The sequence below is a fragment of the Dermochelys coriacea genome, chromosome 17 (assembly GCF_009764565.3).
Source record: "Dermochelys coriacea isolate rDerCor1 chromosome 17, rDerCor1.pri.v4, whole genome shotgun sequence".
Taxonomy (NCBI): Eukaryota; Metazoa; Chordata; order Testudines; family Dermochelyidae; genus Dermochelys; species Dermochelys coriacea.
In genome coordinates this window covers 7,197,598-7,222,361 of record NC_050084.1, presented here as the reverse complement: position 1 = coordinate 7,222,361, position 24,764 = coordinate 7,197,598, and the positions used below count along the sequence as shown (strand labels likewise).

The 24,764-nt window shown below is 43.9% G+C and overlaps 1 protein-coding gene across 7 annotated transcripts; it reads right to left on the bottom strand.

The window, feature by feature from the left end:
* Window positions 1-5,720: 5,720 nt before the first annotated feature.
* MRM1 (mitochondrial rRNA methyltransferase 1) lies at window positions 5,721-23,965 on the bottom strand. Of its 7 annotated transcripts, none has more exons than XM_038375838.2 (6): window positions 23,835-23,965; window positions 20,629-21,512; window positions 17,073-17,166; window positions 12,552-12,672; window positions 6,631-6,750; window positions 5,721-6,525 (listed from the first exon to the last, which is right to left on the bottom strand). In XM_038375838.2, exons 2-6 carry the CDS (start codon window positions 21,474-21,476, stop codon window positions 6,485-6,487), a joined length of 1,224 nt encoding a protein of 407 aa, XP_038231766.1. In that variant the 5' UTR covers window positions 21,477-21,512; window positions 23,835-23,965; the 3' UTR covers window positions 5,721-6,484. The 7 variants fall into 7 exon arrangements, 6 of the variants coding, with proteins under 6 accessions (XP_038231766.1, XP_038231770.1, XP_038231769.1 ...); XM_038375842.2 differs by having other exon boundaries at window positions 23,761-23,856; XM_038375841.2 differs by lacking the exon at window positions 23,835-23,965 and adding an exon at window positions 23,227-23,534.
* Window positions 23,966-24,764: the final 799 nt, after the last annotated feature.

Below are 24,764 nucleotides of genomic sequence, written 5' to 3'. Positions count from 1 at the left end.
GCACTCCTTTCACTTTACAATCAAGGCAGTTCTCCTGCACTAAAACGGTATTGGCCAGATTCCTAACATGGGAGGACGGGGGTGGGGAAATGATTAAATGAATTTTAAAAATTTTAAATCTTTCAACTGAAAATAAAATATATTTGTATTTTTAGAAATAGCCTCCATTTATGTATGTGCAATTTTGCACATGTAAGCACCTAAATTTGCACTAACATCTGCTGCACACAGTACTATCACTTGTGCACCAAGTGTTAGAATTTAATTATTATTATTTGTCTTGTGGAAGCCCCAGTCATGCATCAGGACCCCTTGGTGTTAGGCTCTGTACAAACACAGAACAAGAAGGCAGTTTCTGCTCCCAAGGAACTTCCAATCCAAGTATATGTGCAAATCTCATTGAGACAAGTATTTGATTTCAGAAAAAGGTTTGGGTTGTGGGGGTTTTGGGTTTCTGTTTTAAAGCATAAAATCTAAATTTGGGACTTAAACTAAATTAACAAAGTCCTTTTAAATAATGCCTCGCTTGAACAGTGAAGATTGGGCATGAAACAGATGTACTCAGCTTTGTCTGGGCAAAGACACAATGTGCATGAAGTATCTACTAAACTAATAAGGAAAATATTTTGCCAATGTGCTTAGACACTTTGACTACTGAAAAATCATTGTAGAAGGGCAATTACTAAATTTTAAAATCAATTTGGTAAATATGTTCCTGAAAATAATCCATGACAAGCAGCAGGGAGGGAAGAATTGACTTTCAAATTACACACTCACGTTATTCATATCGAAGTATCAAAGAGATGGTATGTACAAACTGAAGTAATCAGCCAACATGTTTTGATCTTGCAAATGTACACAAAAATGACAATTAATAACTTCCTTTATGATATGAAGCTGGGAGTTTTTTTACAGTTACATTACAGGGACAATTATATTCAAGCTCAAGGCTAAAAATAATGAAAGACTATAAAAACTACATTTTAACATTTAAAAATACCCAGGAAATTAACTGGAGAAGAAGGCAATGATCCAATTAATGAATCGCATTTATTAAATCAGGGGGCAAATGAGATAGCACAGAGCTTTGTCTCAAAGGGCATGATCCTGCCAGGGGGCCAAAGATCCTTGGCTCCTGTTGATCTCAATGGGATTCAAGGGTGCTCAGTGCTTCTTAGAAAGCTTTCAGCATCCTGCAAGATAGGGGTCAAAATATGGAGAGAAATTCTGATGGCAAATGATGGTGACTATCCCAGCCATCTGGTCAACTGCTGCAGTGAAAGGACATGCATCTCAGCACAATGAAACAAGAGTGACAGCATCAAGTGACCCTCCCTCCCTGGAGATTTGGATAGGAAGAACCCTAGAGAACAAAGTATGCAGTCCCGACTGAGTGTTAATACGCTTACAATACCTTTAATACAGCACATATAAATACAGGAACAGATATGCAATTCTAAGTATTCAGTGCCTTTGTGGAGCTGGCGTTTTGAATCATGCCCATGTACACGTGTACACATGTGTCAATTCATACCCTTACCCTACGTCTTCATTAGACCTAATGTAGTTACTAGCACACCAGATGCATTTCCACAGAGATCCAGTCGTGTGTTAAATACACAGACTCATTAAAAAAATTTTAAAAAAACCAATGTTGCTACAATGAAATGTACACTATACGCCACAGCCAGCCCTTGTTCTCTGATCCTCTGTTGCCAAATCAGATTACCAAAAAGAGCATAAAAGACCACAAGAATGAGAAAAAACAGAGAAGAAGGCAAGGAGTCTGTCATCCCTTTTGGTAAATGCAATTAAACTACAAGACAAACAACTACAGTTTCTTATTTTTGATATGCATATGCAAACTAATAGTGAGGTCTATACAAATCTATGGAATAATCTACCAAGAGAAGTGGTGGAAACCTCACTGCTTGGCACATTTAAAAACAAGATTGAACAAAGCACTTGCATCTGTACATACAATAGGGAACAATTATGCACTGACCAGGGAGATCTAATAGGTCTTTCTCCACCTCTAAGCTCTTCACAAACTTAAAGCCAACTTCTGTTCGGCTTCCACTTGTGAGTAGGCATGACTGATTTCTAAGGGTAAGAGCAGCAAGATTTGGCTCTAAATTCTCACATTCTGACCTCCATATCCTTTCACTTCCAAGTGCATTTATTCCTTCTATGATAGTGGGAAGCCACTGTTTGCACAGCAGCATGTTGTGATATCAGGAAGTCAGGATTGGGATTTCACAATAGACAGGACCTGGGTGGCAATAAACCATAACAGGAAGATAATAAAACAATGTAATGTTCCAAAAGTTCCCATCAGTCTCCACTCATCTCTAATTGTGCATCAGAATTGCTATAGGTCTAGTGTCTGCAAAGTACTTTTGGAACCTTCAGGAAATGGGCAAAATAATTGTCAAACATGTTCACATTATTTACAACCGCCTCTTTGTTAATGTGTAACTTTGCTTTACTATTCTTACACTTGAAATTACAAGTAATTTCTCAGCATACATACAGGAGCAAATCAAACCTAAAGATGTGCCTCCCCTTGCCAACTAATTACATAAAAAAAATCAGTTAGTACATAGAAAAAAATATATACCTACCTATATGACAAGAATAAAGAAATGGCTTTATTCTCCTCTCCTGATGTTAACAAGGATGGATTTTGTTTGCTTCTAAGTCTCTAGACTCTTTCTTTCCTCCCCAAATGCAAAAATGCATAGTGGGCACCACCTAATGGACAGAACAAGGGTTCTCCTTAACAACAACCTGAAATACAGGGAAAAGATTCATATGAACCTTTCTTTATCCCTAGCCTTTTTTATTACTATACTAAAACTAACTCATTCTGCACAGGAAACTAAAATGCTATATATCTACCAGAAAAGCATTACTACTCTCCAGCAACCAGTTGTTTCAATGTCACCTAATAGACAGCTCTCACCTTTAAATTTGATGATTACAAAGAATCTGAGTTCCAAAGAGCTGTGTTTCACAAAATAATAATTGTTTGCTTGGCTAGTGTTTTATTTTCTCAATTAAGAGTTGGAGGGGAAAATATAATTAAGTATAAAGAGTCTGTTGCAGGGATGCTGAGCACCCACATCTTCCCTGGTTTGCAATAGAATGTGAGTGATCAGCACCTTTGAAAATCAGGCCAAATAAAGGTAAAATGTCAAGAATTCAACACAAAACACAGATGATCATAATCTATTATTCATTTGTATGACAATTACCCCAAAAGGCCTTAATATGAAATGTTTGCTAGGCACTATACAAACAGATGGAAAGAGACAGTTTGGTCCTGAAGAGCTTACAATGTAAACAAACAGGTGGGAGAATGGAAGTGTTACATTTTACAGAAGGGGAACTGAGGCACAGAAAGATTAAGTGACTTGCCCAAGGTCACACAGAAAATCTGTGGCAGAGTGAATGTTAGCATTATCTCTCAAGTCTCAGACCAATGCCTTAACCTTTATGCCAACTTTTTTCTCTGACCATGTCTACATGGAAAAGTTGCAAAGGTTTAATGTAATCAGTTTTTAAAGCAATATAGTTAAACCAGTGTAAATCCATGTGGATGGTCTTATTTTAGTTTAAGGGGGGCTTACTTTGGTTTACACTTAAATCTTTTCTCTACCAATTTAAGCTAAACTGAAAAAAACCACTCCCATACCAAAATCAGTGTGTCTGCACACAGGTTTGACTCAATTTAAGTCTACTGGTTTAAATTCACACCTCAGGTTATACCAGTGCATCTTTCCCATATAAACAAATCCTCTACTTTATTAATGCAAAAAGGTACACAGATTCTGTCTTTGGAAAAACAATTTGAAACCATGCTTTAAGAAATGCCAAGAGCAACAATTTATAACAAATGCCAGTCAGTGGGATCTTGCTATGAGCTGCACAAGGAAGGCTATTTAGTTGCCAGCATCAAAAAATAAATAATGTGTGCAAAGCAGCCACAAGACAATTCAGTTCTTGAAAACATTTGGCAGGTTAGTTTTCGAAACAAGGCAAATGCCAATGAACTTTGCCTGTGCAAGGCTTCGAGGTCCATTCCCTTTTTGAGAAACCACTTGCTTCATCAAGAAGGTTTTAAGGAGACTGTACAGTGCCAAGTATAACTGAATGGAAATATTGGTAAAAATAGCAAGCCGGAGGCATGCACCTCAGATAATGCAAAAAGAAATCCTGAAGGAATGGCACCTTAATGAGCAGCAAGATTATTATGACTGTACATTTCAGCTCCCAGGCATCCACCCTAAAGGAAATATTTCACGGCAAAACTTCTCTGCAGAAATCTAGGCCCACGGCAAGAACAAGAGGGAGAAATGGCTGAGAATGAAGAATGGAATCTCCCGTAGCATATTGACAAAGACTATGGGCCAGAACCTCAGTTGATGTAAATCAGATAGCTCCACCGATTTCAATGGCGCTACACTGATTTACACCAGTTGAGCATCTCGCGTTGGGGCAAGCCTGTATTCCTTGCACACCTGAAATTCCCATCAATTTCAGTGGCAATTTTTGGGTCTGCACAGGAATGCAGGAACCAACCCCATAACTGCTCCAAAGAGGGGCTGTGATGAAGAGAGATTGCAAAAACAAAGGAACCAAAGAAAGTATTACTCTAAAAAAAAAAAAAACCAAAACCCAAAATTCCCTAACAGCAACAAATTGGGAAGATAGCATTGTTTAGACTGAAAGTTCTTTGTGGCGGGGAGGGTTTCATTTATTATGTGCTTGTGCAGCGTCTAGCACCATGAGGCCCAAATCTGATTGTGGCCTTTAAGTGCTACCAAAATACAAATGTAACGAGATTCACACCCACTGCATCTAGAACCTACAGCATCCCAGAAAGGAATTCATGTACATGAAAATGAGCTAGGACATCACCTTCCTTCCTACTAAATAAGCCAAGGCAAATCCAGGCAACAGAATGGAGACTGGGCTGGCAGACACCACAGCTTTTCCAAAGACTATGAAATCAACCACCCCCGCCTGAAGCATCTGAAAAACTTTCAGATTCACAGACCAGAGTTTACAGACTTCATTTAGCTCAAAGGAAAGTCTAATTAGTCTCTCTGAGTGATTTAGCTGCTCATTTGAAAGGGGGGGATGGAGTAAGCTAAATTGTTTGAAATTATCCCTAAAGGGCACTGTAAATCAAGTGTTAATGAGTGATCCTATGCAAAGGTCCACAGTAACTAAATAAAATAGTCAAGGTGCTAAGCAATAACATTCATTTTGTTTTCAATAATTTAACAAGTGTGGTTTTTAAGCCAGAAATATTTGCAAATGAAACCTCCGTCACACACACACCCAATGCAAGGCAAGATATTGAATGTCATGAATTCCCATTGACTTCAACAGGAGTTTAAGGTGCTCGGGTGTTCAGCCTTCTACAGGACCAGAACCAAAATGGAAGAGGAACATTCACAATATGAATGAGAGAACATGCTAGTGAATGCACTAAGGTCAGGCTTGACAAAGCCCTGGCTGGGATGATTTAGTTGGGGATTGGTCCTGCTTTGAGCAGGTGGTTGGACTAAATGACCTCCTGAGGTCCCTTCCAACCCTGATATTCTATGATTCTATGATCCTTGTTCCTCACCCACGGCTCACACAAATACGCTGTGTCCTGGTTCACTAATCATATGAGAGAGAACAAAAGGAACAATTTAATACAAATCTATGACAAATCTTTAGACAGTTTTATTTCAATGGGTTACTTTTTTTCCCCTCAACTGAGTTTCATTATAGGTCACATCTGTCACACGATTGAGTTTAAGGACCTATTTTACAGTCAGATTCAATGCAATGTTTTCAGATGTCCAAACAGTGATGTGGAATGGGAAACGCCATCACACTCTGAAAAAAATACAGAATAGGCCCGATTCTGTAGTCCTTATTGCAGCAAAGATTTCACTCGAAATGAGTTCTGTAAAGGGGTGTAGTGTAAAAAAAAACAACCAAGGTTCATTTACTTTAATGACTGTTTTGCATCAGTAAACGCAGAGAGATTTGGCTCCCTGTTTTTAAAATCTAACTTTCTCTCTGTCACATTTTCTTTTAATCTTGTCTCTTGGGAGTTTATGTATTCATCAGGTTCCTGGAGCTTTTGCAGTCTGTAAACACAGCTTGATGAAACAAGAGCATCCAATGCTCAGGTGGAACATTGTGCAGAGACAACCTGGAGTGCAGGTCATTGGAAATAACCTGGAATGGTATCTGGAATCTTCTAAAGTTTCAGTTGAACATTTCACAGCAGAAGGTTCAGTGTTTACTTTCTCTTTAGCTTCTCAGAAGCTCACAGCTGTACAAAGACTCTGGAAAGTGCAAAAGGGTGTCTACCTCTACCGATTGTCAGTGAAACCACACAACACTGAACTGTTTTCCCTGCTCAAAGGGTTGGATTTCTAAAGAGCTACGCAATTCATGGTAAAATCACATTCTGTTACTTTATTTTTTGGCTGCATATAGAATGCAAGAGAATCCCTGCGAAAAAACAAAAAGGCGTCATTAATAGAAACTCATCCTGAAAATTTTTATCTTTAAAGAAACAAGAATTGCAATCAGTTTGAGCGATTAAATTATTTTTACCAGTAGCAACAGACACATTTAATGATTCGATCCCAGGCTGCAATGTTCTTCCAGGAGGGATGATTAGCATCCTGTGGCACAAACTTTGCGTCACCGAAGATAGCCCATACCCTTCATTCCCTGCAGAAAAAAGATATTGTATGGGTATGTTCATGGATTTGTGTCACCAACTTCGCACATTTTCACAACTCTGCTATTGATTTATGAATAAAACCATCAGAACACCCTCCTGACAAACGCTGACTCACAGGAGTTGTCCCATTGACTTTGATAGGACAATATACATGAACAAGAGCAGTTTTGCAGGATCCAGGTATTAAATTGAAATTGGAGGTAACAAACAACAGCAATGTATGTAGTTTTCCTTACTGGCCCATTTCAACCTGTCTGGATTTGTTTTTAGAGGTCTAGGGAGTTTCTGAGCCAGTGCTAATACCTTGCACTTCTGTAGCACTTTCATTACAAAGCCTCATAGCACCCTTTCAAGTGCCAGGGGAAATCCTTCCCTATTCCCAATGTACAGCAATGAACAGTTGACTGGGTACATTAGTGGAGGAAGCTTCATAGTGTCCACTGCTGGCAGCTGGATATAGGGGTTGATGGACCAATGGTGTGATCTGGTACAGCAACTCCTATGTCTCTATTGATATTGACTTGTTCAACTTTTCCAGTAGACGGTACTACCAGCTGGGTGCAACTCGTGAACACAGAGAGTTTAACTAGAGGCTTCAATTGATTAGTTGCTAAACCATCCAACAACCCTAATATGTTTGACCTGATACACTAGTGAAGCAGAGTAGAAATCTATGCCAGGTCATTAGTAGTAGTTTGGCTTCCATTGTCACAAAGGAAAATGGAAAGGGAGCTGCTTAAAACAATTCCACTTGTAAACAAATGAATACAGAAAGCCCAGACTAACCCCAGTACCATCCCCCCCACCTCTGACTCCAGATTGGCTCTATTATTTATAGAGTTCCACAGGTGCACCTGGCACAGTTTAGACAAACACAGAATAAGGTCACTGGTCTGCAGCCAACAGAATAGATCCATGGAACAGGAAGCCACTCATTCCCCTTTCTTAGCCTTGCCAAAAAGGGATTGATAATAGAGACATTGGCTATTTCTACTGGATTTTAGGCTTATTATTCTAGAACCTAGCTGCTATCCTACATGCTGGAATTGTCTCTGTAAAATGTCTGCAAGCCTCCATCTTCTGATGCTGTCACCAAATCATCTCTCCAGTCTTTCTAAGGTACTTCTATTGCCACCATTGCTGTACTATCTAAGCACCTCAGTCTTTAATGTATTTATCCACTCAACACCCCGGTGAGATAGGGCGGTGCTATTATTCCCATACTATAGATTGGAAACTGAGACACAGAGCAGCTAAGGTAACTTGCCCAAGGTCACACAGGCAGTCTGAAGTGGAGCACGGAATCAAACCTGGGTCTCCCAGGCTAGCATCCCAACCACTGGGCCACCATTCCTCTCAGTCACAAGATATTGGTGGCAAAAGCAAGGATTTCACCTTCCCTTCTACTTTTTCTTGATTTGATACAGAAGAGAAAAGTTTTATAACTTCAAATATATTTGTCTCATCAGCATTTCGCGCTCATATTCTGGTGTGTTCCTTCAGCTTGGGCCAGCAGCTATTGTCAGAGGTATCATGTTTCCTGGAACACTCCCTTTCTCTCACTGATAAGGGTCTTATGATTCCCAATAAAAGCAGCAATTTTCCTTCCAGCTTTTACAAAGCTTTTTATGGCCTTAGTCGCTTAAGATAATTAGAACCCATAAATTAGGGCAAAAAGACTTGTAGATAGAGAATGATGTGGGAGGGAGTGCTGATGGAATCAGATAAAATAATACAAGATGCTAGTTTATATTGCTGCACAAAACATTTACCACTTTGGCTCTTTGAATTTAATCTCATAGTTTTGTCTTTCCTTGAGAGTGCAGCTGAAATGCAATCATTTAATTATTTTTTTTGTCCCCATTTCTGACTATAATATTGTTCAGGGAGTGGCCTGATGATTCGGGGGGGTTGACAGAGATGAAAGGCTCTGCATCCCATTAAGTTAGGATTTGCCAGACTGGATCAGATCACGGTCCATTTAGTCCAGTATCCCATCTCCATAGTGACCAGCACCTGATGCTTCAGAGGACAGTGCAAGGAACCTCCTACACCACGTAGTTAGAACTTGGCTTACGCCATGAAGCATGATGTTGAATATCACATCCAGAATTTATGTTATCTTTAACTATTGTGGCGTTGGATGTTGACAGCTCAAATCCAGCCAAAATAAGCAGTGACCAAAAGATGATGGTTGTTCAGTGGCCTGTGAAAAATGAATTTGACTGATCTAAGTGGACAGGTGTCCAAATAAACAAAACCACAGTAAGCATCCTTATTCCCAGACTCAGCACCCATGCCAAGAACTGAAAGGATATGAATAGCTGGCAGGACAGGAAAGGGAGCTAATCCTATCCTGGCCCATGCAGAGATCTTCAGTCTCTAGGGAAGTCAATCTGTTGCCTTAGGCATTGACTTTGCACACAGACAACATTAAGAGATATTGTTCAGATCATTCTCTTTGGCAAGCGAGCAAGACTGTAGCTGACTAGGATGCTGGGAAGGCAAATGCAAGTCTGTAACACTTTTCTCATAAGACAGTGTGTGGGAAGCTTGCTTCCACACTAATTTATTGCTGCTCTTCTCTGTTTGCTGCTACAGGTATGCTACATATTTAGATCCAGGACATTTCTTCAAACAACCCCAGTATCACACAACTCCATAATGTTCAATTTTCTTTTCAGTGAAGAGTTAGTGCTCAGTAGAGAGTTGAAGTCATTACTGTTGTAAGGTTTGGGAACTCTTCTTATGCATCTACCAATCAGCCTCCAGTCTCCCCTGACAAAAGAATATTTGGACTTTTTCCTGGAGAAATCTCTCATAATTCAAGGTAATGACACTGCTGTCACTTTCTCTCTCTTCCTTTCTCTTGCTGTTGTCATTGTTTCTGGTACGTATATCTTTGTGGTCCATCATCTGCGTTGCCAGCCTTTCTATTCCCTTTGTAATATAATGCCACACATCTTGTAGAGATGCCAGATTTGCTGTGTTGTCTTGTCACTATTTCCTGGAGTTCAAAAAACATTTTAATTAAAGAAATGTCTTCAGAGCCAAGTAAATGGTAGCATCAGGCAGGACTACAGCCCTCAATGGCTGATCATCAGCATGACATTACCTTTCAGTGCAATGGCTCAAACCACGTTCGTTGCCTGCTTACATGGAGCAGCAAAAAGAGCTTCCAAATATGCATTCTTGGATGAATTCTGCAATGTTTCTTACTTCAGCTGTAACGTCCACTTGCTTCTCTACCATTCATACCCTATAAACTCAAACATTTCTCCATAAAAGACACCATCTTGGTAAATTTGTTGCAATCGTCTCCGTTATCTGCTTAAGATAAGTTTGTGGGGGGAGGAGTGTGCATTGTTCAGGGGTCTAGTAAACTAGAATCGCTCCAAATGACAAAAGGGTTGGAAGTGAACAAAAGTTAATATTGACAGGTTTCAGAGTAGCAGCCGTGTTAGTCTGTATTCGCAAAAAGAAAAGGAGTACTTGTGGCACCTTAGAGACTAAAATTTATTAGAGCATAAGCTTTCGTGAGCTACAGCTCACTTCATCGGATGCATATTGTATCTCCGGGGCGCCCATCTTTCTTGACTACTGTACCCCTTGAGAAGTCTGATTTGTCTTGCATACCCTCAAGTTTCACCTCACTTAAACTACTTGCTTACAAATTCAGACATAAAACTACACAAATTGCTTACGTTCTCATTTTTACCATATGATTATAAAATAAATCAATTTGAATATAAATATTTTACTTACATTTCAGCATATAAAAGCAGCAAAGAGTCCTGTAGCACCTTATAGATTAACAGATGTATTGGAACATAAGATTTCGTGGGTGAATACCCACTTCATCGGATGCATGTAATGGAAATTTCCAGAGGCAGGTATAAATATGCAAGCAAGAATCAGGCTAGGGATAACGAGGTTAGTTCAATCAGGGAGGATGAGGCCCTCTTCTAGCAGTTGAGGTGTGAACACCAAGGGAGGGGAAACTGCTTTTGGAGTTGGCGAGCCATTCACAGTCTGTGTTTATTCCTGAGCTGATGGTGTCAAATTTGCAAATGAACTGAAGCTCAGCAGTTTCTCTTTGAAGCCTGGTCCTGAAGTTTTTTTGCTGCAGGATGGCTACCTTTAAATTTACTATTGTGCATCCAGGGAGATTGAAGTATTCTCCTACAAGTTTTTGTATATTGCCAATCCTAATATCTGATTTGTGTCCATTTATCCTTTCACATAGTGACTGTCCAGTTTGGCTGATGTACATAGCAGAGGGGCATTGCTGGCACATTATGGCATAGATTACATTGGTGGACATGCAGGTGAATGAACCAGTGATGCAGTGGCTGATCTGGTTAGGTCCTGTGATGGTGTCACTGGTGTAGATATGTGGGCAGAGCTGACATCAAGGTCTGTTGCATGGATTGGTTCCTGAGTTAGAGTTACTATGGTGCAGTGTGTAGTTGCTGGTGAGAATATATGCTTCAGGTTGGCAGGTTGTCCGTGGGCGAGGACTGGCCTGCCTCCCAAGGCCTGTGAAAGTGAGGGATCATTGTCCAGGATGGATTGTAGATCACTGATGATGCGTTGGAGAGGTTTTAGCTGAGGACTGTATGTGACAGCCAGTGGAATTCTGTTGATTTCTTTCTTGAACTTGTCTTGCAGCAGGAGGCTTCTGGGTACACATTTGGCTCGGTTGATCTGTTTCCTTATTTCCTTGTACAAGTATAGTAGTTTTGAGAATGCTTGGTGAAGATCTTGTAGATGTTGGTCTCTGTCTGAGGGGTTGGAGCAAATGCGGTTGTACCACAGCGCTTGGCTGTAGACAATGGATCATGTGGTGTGTCCGGGATGGAAGCTGGAGGCATGAAGGTAGGCATAGCGGTCGGTGCGTTTTCGGTATAGGGTGGGGTTAACGTGACCGTCACTTATTTGCACCGTGGTGTCTAGGAAGTGGACCTACTATGTAGATTGGTCCAGCCTGAGGTTGATGGTGGGGTAGAAGCTGTTGAAATTGTGGTGGAATTCTTCCAGGTGTCCTTCCCATGGATCCAGATGATGAAGACGTCATCAATGAAGCGTAGGTCGAGAAGGGGCATGAGTGGATGAGATTTCAGCATATAGTGTATAGAGCAGTATAAACTAGTCATTGTCTGTATGAAATTTTAGTTTGTACTAACTTTGCTAGTGTAGCCTGTTGTAAAACTAGGCAAATATCTAGATGAGTGGATGTTCACCCTGGAAGACCTCTGGGTACCCCCATGTACATATGAATACTGAACTCCCTGGCCACTCCTGTAAGTGGTCAGCCTAGATCAAGGCACGGTGAGGAAGCAAGACTGTCATTTGCCCTGCGGTACCCATTCTATGACTAAACAGGGACCTGGGTTGCTAGTGTCTTTATCATCAGCACAAAATTTGCAGGGTTCTTTTTAATAAAAGGAAAGGTTTTCAGGCTGGCTCATTAAACTGAAAAAAACAAAAAACAAGAAAAATAAAAGCCAACTGCTGCTCTCCCATCTATTGCACCAGTAGGTATAACCCACTCAGCAAAGGGTGAGCAAATGTCCACCTAATAAGCTTCCCTTTAGTACATTCACTTTATAGGCACCTCAGGTATGCCTTTCCCACACAGAGTGGCTGTTTTACATCACCTGGTGCTTAGCTTCTTTTCAGAGTTAATGTGACGAAGAAAACACCGCTACATCAGCACTAGCTTAAGAGGTGACGGTCTCCATATCACGGACCTTCGCCCCAGTTAAAGTTTTGCAACGTACCATACCTAATACTAAAAGAGTGGGTTTATTCCAGTGAAATTCTAAGCAGCTGATGACAGGGACCTTATCCTCGACCTCAGATTTGATGACTGTTCCTATGACTTCCCAGCCTTCTTCAGTTTTAGCCTTAGAAAGAAAACGGGACAAAAAAGAAAAATATGATTCCAGGTTCTTTAAATTTACAAGCACAATACATACACTCACAAGCTTTTAGATTTTCAGCACAAACATGTAGCTAATCTACTTTGCTTCTTTTTGTTTGTTTATTTTTTAATACATCTAGGTCTTGTTTACACAAATTATACCAATATAGATATACCGGCAAAACCCTGCTACTGTAGAGATAGCTTGTCACAGTTTCAAGGTAACTGCACCTGTAACCCCACCCCTATGGGCCACTCCAGGAGTTCCCAGTCAGATCTCCAGCCATCCCCCGTCTCTGAGAAGGGACCCTTCTCCCACTCCCTTCTGACCAGGCTGCACAGCTCCCTGCTGTGATATCCCCAGCAGGCCAGCCTGCTGCTCTTTCCAAGGGCTATGAACAGTGTATTCCCAGCTGTCACAAGTTACCACGCAGCTCTTTCCAAGCACACATACATTTTCTAAAAGTAGAAAGAATTACAGAGAAAACATACAGAAAATAGTAAACAGATTTAAACACACACTAAACATACCAGGAGTTACCCATCAGTCTTAGGAGGCCCTAGTAGGCCAAACCCTTCTTTCCAACCCTTCGGCAAGGGTTGGGGTCCCTCTTGTCCGTTTGCTGGATCAGAAAGAAGGCCCTGAATCAGTTCAAACCCAGCCTTTTAATACCAAAATCCCTTTCTTTGTCTGCTGGTTTCTGGGAAAACCAGTACATGCAAACCTCCCAAGGGAGTGGTACCTCTCTGGAGGTGTTTGCAACTTAAGTGATTCACTTTAATCAAATTCCACTGTTTCTGGTTCCTGGAGGAGCTGCGGTAACCCTCCCCTCTGGAGTAGAACACATTCATATATAAATTTAACACAATGCCCCCAAAGATACTGCAAGGGGTTGCAAATATCTGTCACATAGCTTATACCAGCAAAAAAGTGCTTTTGCTGGCATAACTTATTCCAGTCTGGTGAGCAAAATAAACTATGTTGGCAAAAGGATTTTTTTGCCGCAGTAGCTGCATCTCTGCTAGGATTTCTGCCAGATTTGCTAAGTCCTTAAAAAAATATCATCCCTGTAACCAATACAGCTATGCCTGCAAAATTTTAAGTGTAGGCCTGGCTTAAGAAGCCCAAACCAAAATTTTCAAACTTGGGTGCCTCAAATTATGCCCTTAAATATGGTACCTGATTTTCAAACACTCTGAGCACTTTCAGCTCCCAATGCCTTTATCTAACTAGTGGGCCAATTTTGCTTCCCTTACTCTTGTTGAGTGGCAGTTTAGAAGACTAGGAATCCCATTTCGTTTGATAAAATCTCAGTACAAGTGCCTTAATTTGGCCAGGGTCCCTTTAACTAGAAAATGCACTTTAACAAGAGTCAAGTTGCTGCTTCTTGCCAGCTTCATTTCCTGTGAAATCTCCACTTTTTACATTACACTACATTAAATTTACACTCCTGTGATGCCACAGGTTAGACTGACCAATCTGGGTCCAATTAAATGGACTGCAGCAATAGCCCAAAATGTTAATAAATTGAGCTTTACAGTAACACGGTGATTCTTCCAGGTGTTTCAATTAAATATAAATATCTTTTATGTGCTTTTTATCTCACCATCATCCAGAGCTCTGGCGGGAGAGGATGAGGGCTCCGGCTGGGGGTGCAGGCTCTGTGGTGGAGCCAGGGTTTGGTGTGCTGGAGGGAGCTCCAGGCTGGAGATGAGGGGTTCAGAGTGTGGGAGGGGGCTCAGGGCTGGGGCAGAGAGTTGGGATGTGGGCTCTGTGAGGGAGTTATGAGTGTGGGAGGGGGTTCCAAGTTGGGGAAGGGAGTTAGGGTGCAGGAGGGGGTGCGGGCTCCAGGAGGGAGTTTAGGTGCAGGAGGGGGTCTCAGGGCTGGGGCAGGGTGTTGGGGTGCAGCAGAATATTTGAGGTGCAGGCCAATGGGAGCTGCAGAGCTGGCACCCGGGGCAAGGGGAGCGTGCAGAGCCCCCGTGGCCACACCTGCACCTAGAAGCCGGACATGCCGGCTGTTTCCGGGAGCCACGCGGAGCAGGGGCAGGCAGGGAGCCTGCTGCACTGCCAACCGGACTTTTAGCAGTCCGGTCAGCAGGACTGACTGGAGCCACCAGGGTCCCTTTTTGACTGGGAGTTCCAGTTGAAAACTGGAAGCCTGGCAACCCTAATGCAAGGATATTTTTTGTTTAAAGAGTTCTTTTCAAAGCCTTCTTCCCTCTCTGTAGTCATTCATCAGAGGCTTCATTATGGAGGTCAAATCTCCAGATTCATTTTGTAGCTGCCCCTCCAGCAAGGTGAACACATCCACAGCATTTCAACCCACCCACAGTTTCTTTTTTCCTCTACATTTTAACTGCTGCACAATGCTGCCCTCGTGTGACCAGCCTTTGAGCAGCAGCCTGTAGCGGGTGGTGCATAAGACAGAGAAACATTGCACAAACTCAACAGAGGCCTTACAGGGTATGTCTACACTGCAGCTGAGAGCGAGCCTCCCAGCCCAGGGAAGACAGCTAGGCGCTAGCTCCACTCAAGCTAGCGCACTAAAAATAGCAGTGTGGATGTTGCAGCATGGGCGGTAGCACGCACTAGCCACACAAGTATAAGCTCGTCTGACCCAGTGGATCCACGCTCAGGTGACTAGCCCGTACCACTGCCCGTGCCGCAATGTCCACACAGCTGTTTTTACTGTTCTCCCTTGAGCCCTCCCCAGTGAATCTGTCCACCTGGGCTGGGAGCCTTCCTCCCAGCTGCAGTGCGGACATATTCCTAAAGCCTATCGCAGAGCTGCCTACTTGTTCTGGGCCCAGTGACGTTGCTGCCACAGTTTCTCTCTCTCAGGCTCCTTAATAACTTCACAAAGGCTTTTGTGTATCAGCCAACACCTCTTCTTGGGATCTGGTTTATTAATACCAAGTTCTAAAGGAAACAAACCCCCTGCTGAAACTTCTCCTTCAGAAAGCTTGGTCCCTACACTTTAGCCTCTCTAGCTGGTACTGGCTCTGCACTTCCCGGGCCCAGTGCCTGGGAGCTCAGAAGAGTTGTGTAGACCTGCTCACACAATCCTCCTGCTCCCTTTTTAACTTCCCCCTCAGAAAGCCTGATTTAGCTGCATGACCTGCTTGTCATGTGATATTATCATTCTTTCCACCTGTTAAGTGTCACAGGCGAGGCTGGGACCCATCTCCCCTTAAAGGATCAGTCACACTGAGACAGGTGTAGGGTACAAATTTCAAAAGCATCTAAGTGACTCATGAGCCTAAATCCCATTTTTCAAAGTAACTTAAGTCACTGAAAATGGGATTCAGTCGATTTTGAAAACTGTACCCATAAATTACATCAATATTAGATCTGCTCTCTTTGCACATTTAGGGGGATTTTCAGAAGCACGCAAGTGCCACTGACTTTCAATAGCAGTTGTGCTTTTGAAAATTCCCTTAGCTCTTTAAGGGACATTCATTCAAAAGGATTACAGAGTGCTTAGTTCAAAAGCATCAACCCTGACACCATGGAAGCAGGTGCCTTTATTCATTTCAGTTATAAAAATGTTCCTATATGAAGCAGTAAGATCTACACCCATGGATACACGGAGAGAGCTACTCACCTGGCCCTGCAATTCATTTATTGCAACTTATTTACTGATTTTAACTCCCTTAGAAAGCAGACACTGCACAGTCTCCTTTGGCTTGAACCACTGTCCGCAACCAGAGGGGAGTTCTCCCACAGATGCCTTGGACAGAGGCTGTTACTGCTAGTCTAAAAACAGTTTGGGATTTTTATCTAGTTAGACTGTAAACTCACCGGGGCAGGAACCATCTTCATGTTACATATTTGTACAGAGCCTAGCACACTGGGGCCTTAATCCCGGATAGGGGTCATAAGCACCAACACAATACAAATAAACAATAAAGTGGCTGAACCAGGTTCTCACCACTGAGGAGAATCAGAATAAGTGGCAGTGCTGTTATTGTTCAGTTAATGCATGATATGGTGGCCTAAAATAAGCAGTTGATATATATTTATTTATTTTAAATTCCCTTAGCTGTTTAAGGGCTATTCATGCTAAAAGGTTACAAGAACCTTAGTTCAAAAGCATCAACCCAGGCAAGTGCCTTTATTTACTTGATAGATAAAGATACAGCTTATAGCTATAGATAGTAAGTGAAGCTGGGTGTCATTTGTACCTTTGAAAACCTCCATCTCTGTGATCAGGGATATATGTGTAACAGCTTATAACTATGCACCTAATGCTGTAAAACGGTGATCTCCCCTACTGACAGGCCACACAATCTAGCTGGTGAGACAGCCTGAAAGTTCTTGGGACCTGTAGTGGTAAAAGGGCAAAGAAAATAAAAAAAAGGAAAGCTGGGCTCTTCTACCTTCAGAAATCTCTGGAGATTATCTGTGCTGTATACTTCCAAAACTTCCACGGCTCCAGCGCTTGCTTTGCTCACTGTAGGAGTAAGGGGGCAGCTGTCAGTAGAGAAGCCAAGAAAAGTTCCAAATTAAAACAAAGCAAAACAAAAACCCTGAAAAACTGGTTTTGCTAGCTCATCCTATTGCCTTCATGACTCACTTTAAATCGGTTTACAAATGATTCTAATCACTGTATAGATAAACTTTCTTATAGGGAATGGGAGGTTTTGACAGGAATGAGGCTGGAGGAGCACTTCTGAGCACAAGGAACACCAAGATTAACTAAAAATGGTAATAAAACAAAACTTCTCATCAAACCAAGTTTAAATACCTCTGGCTATCTTTTTGTACCTACTGCACTGGTAACTCCTCCCCGTTGTTAAAAATTTATGTGAATCCTAGCCTTGTATACATGAGACCCTCCTGCCACACACCTGAATCAGCGGGGCTAATCCCCTATTTGGCTCCCTCAGCAGATGCTGTTCAGAAGAGAGAGGGCAGAGAGAAGTAAGCATCCCTCCCACTATCACTGGCCTCACAAGGCTTCTACACTGTCCTCCTTAAAATGTCTCCTTAAAACTACCTCTGCCGTGATGCCTACAATGCAATAGCTAGCCTGCTGGGACCATTGCTCATCACCCCGCTCATAATCCTCTCGCTATTCCCTTGTGCTCCCCATGTCTGTCCATTTCCACCTGTTGTTTCTCATTTTATGCTTAGATTGTACTTTCTTTAAGGTAGGGATTATCTTTATGGTATTTGCATGTCCAGTGCCTAGCACAGTGGCACCCTACTCCCTGACTGAGGCCTCTGGGTGCGACCTTAATAGTTCTACTACAAAATAATCATATTCCCTCTGCATTAAAATATATCTCCCAAAAAACACACACAGTGGTAGACTTGCTCAGCAAGTGATATTGATCCAAAAAGCATAGCTCAGAGGTGCAAGAATGCATTCATCCCTGGAGTGAGAACAGCAGGGACCAGGCCAAGTCTTGCAATCGTGCAAGCAGCAGTCTTACACTTTTGAATCTAGAGGCAGAGTGACAAGAATAAACGTACCGTGGAAAGAAAGAAAAAAACCTAGAGTAGAAAAGAATTCAGGGCTGTTCTGACTAGCAGCACCTATGCCTTTTTAAACAAATTATACACTGCCCTTAGGAGCTATGGACACCTGGCAATCTGCGTGTGTGTGTGTGTTTGTGCACAACACAGAACTGAGCATGCTTACAAATCTCTTTGCATCCCAAGAGATCCCATCTCTCTAGCTATCTTGAGATTGTAACTGCTGCCCATCACCACAGTATCTGAATGCCTTCCCTCTAAAATCAGTAGCAATAGTCTTCTCCCTAGCAGACTGCAAGGGGGCTCCAGCTCTGTTTCAGGACAAAACTCTACTTGGAGGCATAGGTTTTCAATTTTTTCGGTAGCATCTTGGGGTAGAAAGCATGTCAGTTCTGTGAAGGTCATTTTTATGATGGAAAGGCCTTCTCAAAGAGGAAGGCTTTGCAAGATTTCCTAAAGATGGTCAAACTCTGGATTCACCCGATGTCCTCTGGGAGTCTGTTCCATAGCCAGATCTCCTCGACCGAGAATGCTTCGTCCCCACCTCTCACACACTTTTTCCTGGGCTTTGTGATCTGCATTGACCCACAGGAGTGCAGCTGTCGTGGTAGTGAACAAATCAAAATTGATGTAGCTGGGGCATGATCTATTAATTCCTTTGAAACCCTCAGTAGCTCATACATATACACACACCCTATAAAAGGATATGGCCATCCACTTCCAAGGTGGAACATGGCAGCTCAACAATTTAAGACCGAAAGTGAAGAAGGCCGCATCCAGCTGAAACTACAAGGTAGGCAGGAGGCAACAACCTGAGCTGGAATGTGTCCAGAATGGTAGGACTGACTCTTCTATCCTTACAAAAAGGATGATAAAATCTTTAATGCCTACAAAAGGACCTTGGTTTTACCTCTTATTTGAAAGACTGGTGAACTGTTTAGGCAGAGACAACAAAGCAATACTTATGCTCTAATAAATTTGTTAGTCTCTAAGGTGCCACAAGTACTCCTTTTCTTTTTGCGAATACAGACTAACACGGCTGCTACTCTGAAACCTGGAAAAAGGAAATTACTCTTGGCAGTGTGTATAGAATAAGCTCAGAGAAAGGCTCCAATTCCTTTTATGTGGAGTTAATAATACAGCACTGGGGGACAGGACAGTTGAACATGTGAGCAAATCCTCATTATATCCTGGAGTCCTTCCACATGCAGAATAAGACCCATAGGATTTGAAAACTTGGACTACAGAAAAAAAAAAAAAACTTTAATCTTTCCACTGCTGGAAGGGAATGGCTTTTCGGTGACTGAAATGAATGAGTGCAGAGGGGGCAGTTAGAACACCAAAGGTTAAGATATGTTTTTAATCCCTTTGCAACTCAGAAACTCCTACAGCAATAAGGGGAAAAAACAACAATCGGGGATTGCCCAGTGTGCTGGTGGTTACACAACACGCTGTCCAATAGGAAGCGGGGAATTTTCTGATTTTGACTCATCATCCTGCTGCAGAAGCAGTGAGAGGCCAATCCAATGGGGAAAAGGGCACCCCCTACCCCTTCCAGCTGACAAATGGAAACTGCATTAATTGGCTCCTGAGGCAGTTGAATTCAGCAGCCTCAGGTATAGGAGGAGGACTTCAGCAATAACAGGGGGAACCCATTTGAAAATGGAGAGATCCAAGAGGAGTTAGCAAACAAAACTTTCCCCACCTTCCATCCCTGAAGGAGCACAGGTTACTGAAACGAAATCAGCATCTGTCCCAAAGCAGCAGGCAAAGCCAATATCCTAATGCTGCCATTATTTACACAGCACTATCAATTCACAAGGCACTAGACAAAGCAAATGAGAGATCTAGGTCCCTGCCCCAAAGACTTTACAATCTAAAAGAAACTAAAACAAAACATGGGACTGCACTGGTGAGAGGAGCATCATAGGAAGGCCCTGTGGAAAGAAGGGGAATTTAAGAAGGGATTTGAAGGAAAGGGAGGGCACTTGGTAGACAAGAGGTGGGAGCTTTTCCAATTATTGGAGGACTCATAAGTGAAAATCAGAGATTGTAGATGGGGTGAAATAACAATACCACCACACTTGATCTGCTTTTCATCAGTAGCTCTCAAAGTGCTTTACAAAGATCAGCATTATTATCCCATTTTACAGGCGGGGAAACTGTAAAGGCACAGAGGCGTGAACTGACTTGCCTAAGGTCAATCAACTGGCCCGGGTAGAACTGAGACTAGAAGCCAGGCCTCTCCAGGCCAGTGGTCTATCCACTAGGCCATGCTGCCTCCCATATGCAGAGCTTCAGCAGCCAGTGTAGTTTCTATATTTGCTTGGAGCATGCTTTGGGGGTCATTTGGGTAAAAGGAGCTATACAAATATGCAAGATAGTAACATCCTTTGGAAGCCAGCAGTAATGTGAACAGGAAACCCCACCACAGAAGCAAAGCATAAAATTTACCTGTCCTTTTGGCTGGTCACCACTCTGTCAACTCCTAAGAAGTGCGCGGAACGCAGCACTGCACCCAGATTCATAGGATCCTGTATCTGCTCCAGCACCAGCCAAATCAGCTGTGTGCCCAGTCCAGTGGCAACCCCAACATGGGAAGCTTCAGCTTCTTCCAAGCTCCTAAAATGGAGAGGAGTAGCCTCTAAGCAAACTCCCTGGTGGACTTGACCTTTACAAAGGGCATCCAGCACCTGCCTTCTGACATGGTGCACGGGGACCCCGCAGGCCTTAGCTCGTTGGGCAAACTCTTCCATCACAGGCCGTGCGCAGCTGCTGCCCGACTTGAGGAATAACTTGAAAAAGACCCTCTTTGACTGAGACAAAGCCAGGGAGCAGGGCGCAATGCCAAACAGGATCTCCGAACCTTTGGTCCTTTCAATGGATGTAGGCTTTGGTACTGGTCTTTTCCGCTCTTTTGAAAAGTCATCCTCTCTCAGGTTCCTAAATTCCTCATTGGAAGATGCAGCCTGCTCAGTGCTTCTCATGTTAGACTTCCACTGCCACCGCAAATTCTTCTGAGGGGCGAGACCTTTATAACTTTTGTGAGGAGGATGTGATTTGGGGATCACTCGTGCAGCATCCCCAAGTCCCGACATTGGAAGATGGTGGCTGCCATGGTGGTGTGAATTTTCTTCATTTCCAAATCCTGGGGGTGATGGAGATTGCGAGGGCTCCTTCTCCTGAGTCGAAAAATGTTTGACTGCCAGAAAATGACTGTTGCAACTAAAAGCAAATGAAACTCTTGCAGCTCTCCAGATGCTGAACTTAAAGATCGGCACCATCTCCACCACAAAGGCCATTCTACCACTCAGTCTCCTCCCTCGGAATGGCTACCCCTTGAAAAAGGAGATAAAGGGCCAGTTATGCAATATGGATTAATACCCCACTAATATTTACAATTTTAAAACATGCTTATGATCAGAAAAAAGGACTATTTACAAATGGAAACTTTACACTTAACTTCAACATCTACTCCCTGCCTGTGTTCCAAGTCATAGCTGCTTCTTGCTGACTAAAATAAGTTTTTAATATTAGCCTAATATGCTCATGGGAGAATGAGCTGGATTCCATTCTCGCTCATGCATCACAAACAGCATGAGCTAAATTCAAACTGCAGAATCTTTCACTGATGGTCCTATGTAAGCCACAGAAAGTGTCCAGCTTGACTCTCAAAATTTAGTTAAAATACTCTGGGCCAGATTCTGAGCTGGTGGAAACTGGTTTAGCATCATTCAAATAGAAGATGCTATGCCAGTTTAAATCAGTTAATGATCTGGTTCTCTATTTCATCACTCCAGCCCTCCTCAACCTCTGGCCAATAACAATAACCTATAGTCATGGTTAAGAATGTTCCCTGCACGATTTTCTTTAAATATTCATCTATTTAATGCAAGCATTTCTGATTGTATCAACAGATTTAAGAAGCCATAGGTTGTGCCATGTCATATGAGAGAGTATTTCATAGATTTGCAATAAAGTTGCCATATTGAGTATTACCTGTCTACATGATATATTATTGATGAACTCCATGAAGGAAATAAATATACATATTTTTGTGTAAGTATATATATATTTACAGTAATAAACTCAACTGGCAGAACTTGTTCACACTGAATATAGTCTATTTTAGGTTCTTATATGGCCCCCATTGTCATACTGAGCACCTTACAAACTGTAACGTATTTATTGTCACAATACTCCCCTGAGATAGGAAAGTCCTTCTTTCTATTCTGGGCTCTCCCGTTGGCCTACTGGATGACCTTGGCCTAGTCACTTCCTCCTTCCATGCCTGTTTCCCCATTTGTAGAATGGGGGCTAATGATAATGACTTCCTTTGCTTTGAGATCTACTGATGAAAAGCGCTAGATAAGAACTAGCTATTATTATTATTATCATCCCAGTTTTCCAGATGGGGAAGTGAGGCACAGAGCAGCTAAGTGATGGACTCAATGTCAAACAGAAAAGGAGTACTTATGGCTACTCTGAAACCTGTCAATGTCAAACAGGAAGTTTGTAATAGAGCAGGAACATGAAGCAAGGTTTCCAATGTTCTAGGCTTGTGTCCTAACCACTGGACCCCCCCCCCCATTCCCCTCTCGGGCATAGCTTTATTAGCCTAATATATTGCTACAGACATAAAAACAATAAGCAGCTGCACAAGTCTGCATCAATTCTTGCTGCAAAACTTCAGTCATCTTCAAGTGCTTGCTGCTGTTGCAAACCCGAGCACCAAGGCATTCGTCTGCTATCTAGTAGCATTACAGCAGTGGCCCTCAAACTTTTGTACCGGTGACCCCTTTCACATAGCAAGCCACTGAGTGCGGACCCCCCCCCCCTTATAAATTAAAAACCCTTTTTTTGCATATTAACACCATTATAAATGCTGATGCAAAGCGGGGTCTGGGTGCAGGCTGACAGCTCGCAACCCCCGTATAATAACCTCACAACCCCTGGAAGGGGTCCCGGCCTCCAGTTTGAGAGCCCCTGGATTACAGGACGATGGAAACCAACAGCCTGCGGGGGGAAAGAACAGTGGGTTTTAGGGCTGACCGGGCCGGGCCTCTAGAGCTCCGCGTTCAATTCCCAGCTCTGCCCTGGCCTTCTTCTGCGACTCCGGGCAAAAGCCCTTTTCTCTCGGCCTCGGCTGCGCTGTGTCCCCAGGGCCTTGGGACAAGGCACGGCCGGCCGGGCAGGAGATGCCCAGGCAGCACGGGGGGACGGGGGCCCTGGAAGTCCTGTAGCAACAGGGCTCGTTACGGGCCAAAACGAGAACGGGGCCCAGCTCCGGGGGGGAGGGGCTGTTTTCTACCCGCTGCGAAGCCGGACCCGCCCAAACCCCCAGGAGGGGAAGGGGAGTTTTGCGGGGCTAGGAAACCCCACAAGGCTGCGCCCGCCCCGCCCCGCCCCGCCGCCGGCGCGTTACCCGCGGGCTCGGGCTGGGGGGCGCGAGCCGGGCCCGCAGCCCTGGGCGGGAAACTCGGGAGGCAGCGCAGCGGGCTGGGGGAGGGGAGGGGAGGGGAGGGGACACCGCCCCCGGGAAGCGGCTCCAGTCTGGGGGGGAGGGGGAGGGGACACCGCCCTGACCCCTTGCCAGAAGGGCTGAGAACTCAGCGACCTCTTCCCCGCCTCCGCCGGGCGCCCCCACACCGCTCCGCTACCTCACACTCCACTTCCGGCTCCGCGCGCGCCAGACCCCGCCCCTAGCCCACCATAGAGAGGAGCGGACCGCGGGGTGCCCTGCCCTGCAGCGCCACCTGCCGGTAGGCGTTGTCCCTGGCGACGCGTGCCCGGGGGGAAGGCCTGGTGGCGCGGGCAGCTGGGTCACTCAGGCTACAGCCGGTCTCGGGGGGGCAGCTGCTGGGCAGGGGACACCAGCACCGGGGGTTGGAGATCAGCTGTGCCCTGCAGGTTGCCCGGGGGACCCATGCGTCCTGCATGCCCTGCAATGGGCTGGCACCGCCCCAGAGCGCCCCCCAAGGTTCTCCTAGGGTGGGGTGACCGTGCGTGTGCCCTGGAGTGGGCCGGCGTGTGCTCCGTGCCCCAGAGAGCGCCATTCCCTGCAGATAGTTGTATCCCAGAGAAGTGCCCCATACCCGGCCAGGCGCCTGTGGGACCGGCTGCTGTGCCCGAAGGCTGGGAATAATCATGCTGGTGCCAGCAGATGCTCAGGACCCATGGCCAGAATATCCAAGTGAAAACAGCCCCTTGGCAGCTGAGAGGCGAGACCTGGCTTGGCACCTGCAGATTTGCCTGCTTGCCCCACTGAGGAAAATCCCACCACACAATCTCATGCGGAGCACAAGCGTTTGGCTCCCACCCACCTAACTGTGGCTTTAGTTGCACACTAAACGGTTCCACGGCCTGAGATATAAGCTTATTTTGTAAAGACGTCACTGATGATGATGATTTTCTATCCTTTAGTGTATGTATTAGTTTGTATTACAGTAACACTTAGAGACCATAACGGAGATCAGAGTCCCCTTGTGCTAGGTGCTTTATAAACACAGTGTAATAGACGGTCTTTGCCCCAGAGAGCTTCCATTCTAAATAGATAAGACAGGTAAAGGGGGGACAGAGTCACAGAGAGG

Bases quoted from the DNA above. Each gene is read 5' to 3' on its own strand.
- MRM1 (XM_038375838.2), bottom strand. From the start codon at position 21,476: ATGGCCTTTGTGGTGGAGATGGTGCCGATCTTTAAGTTCAGCATCTGG. The intron at 17,167-20,628 runs GTAAATTTTATG...CTCTACTGACAG, and splicing joins GTGACCAGCCAAAAGGACAG to CTGCCCCCTTACTCCTACAG. The intron at 12,673-17,072 runs GTAGAAGAGCCC...TTTCTTTCTAAG, and splicing joins ATCTCCAGAGATTTCTGAAG to GCTAAAACTGAAGAAGGCTG.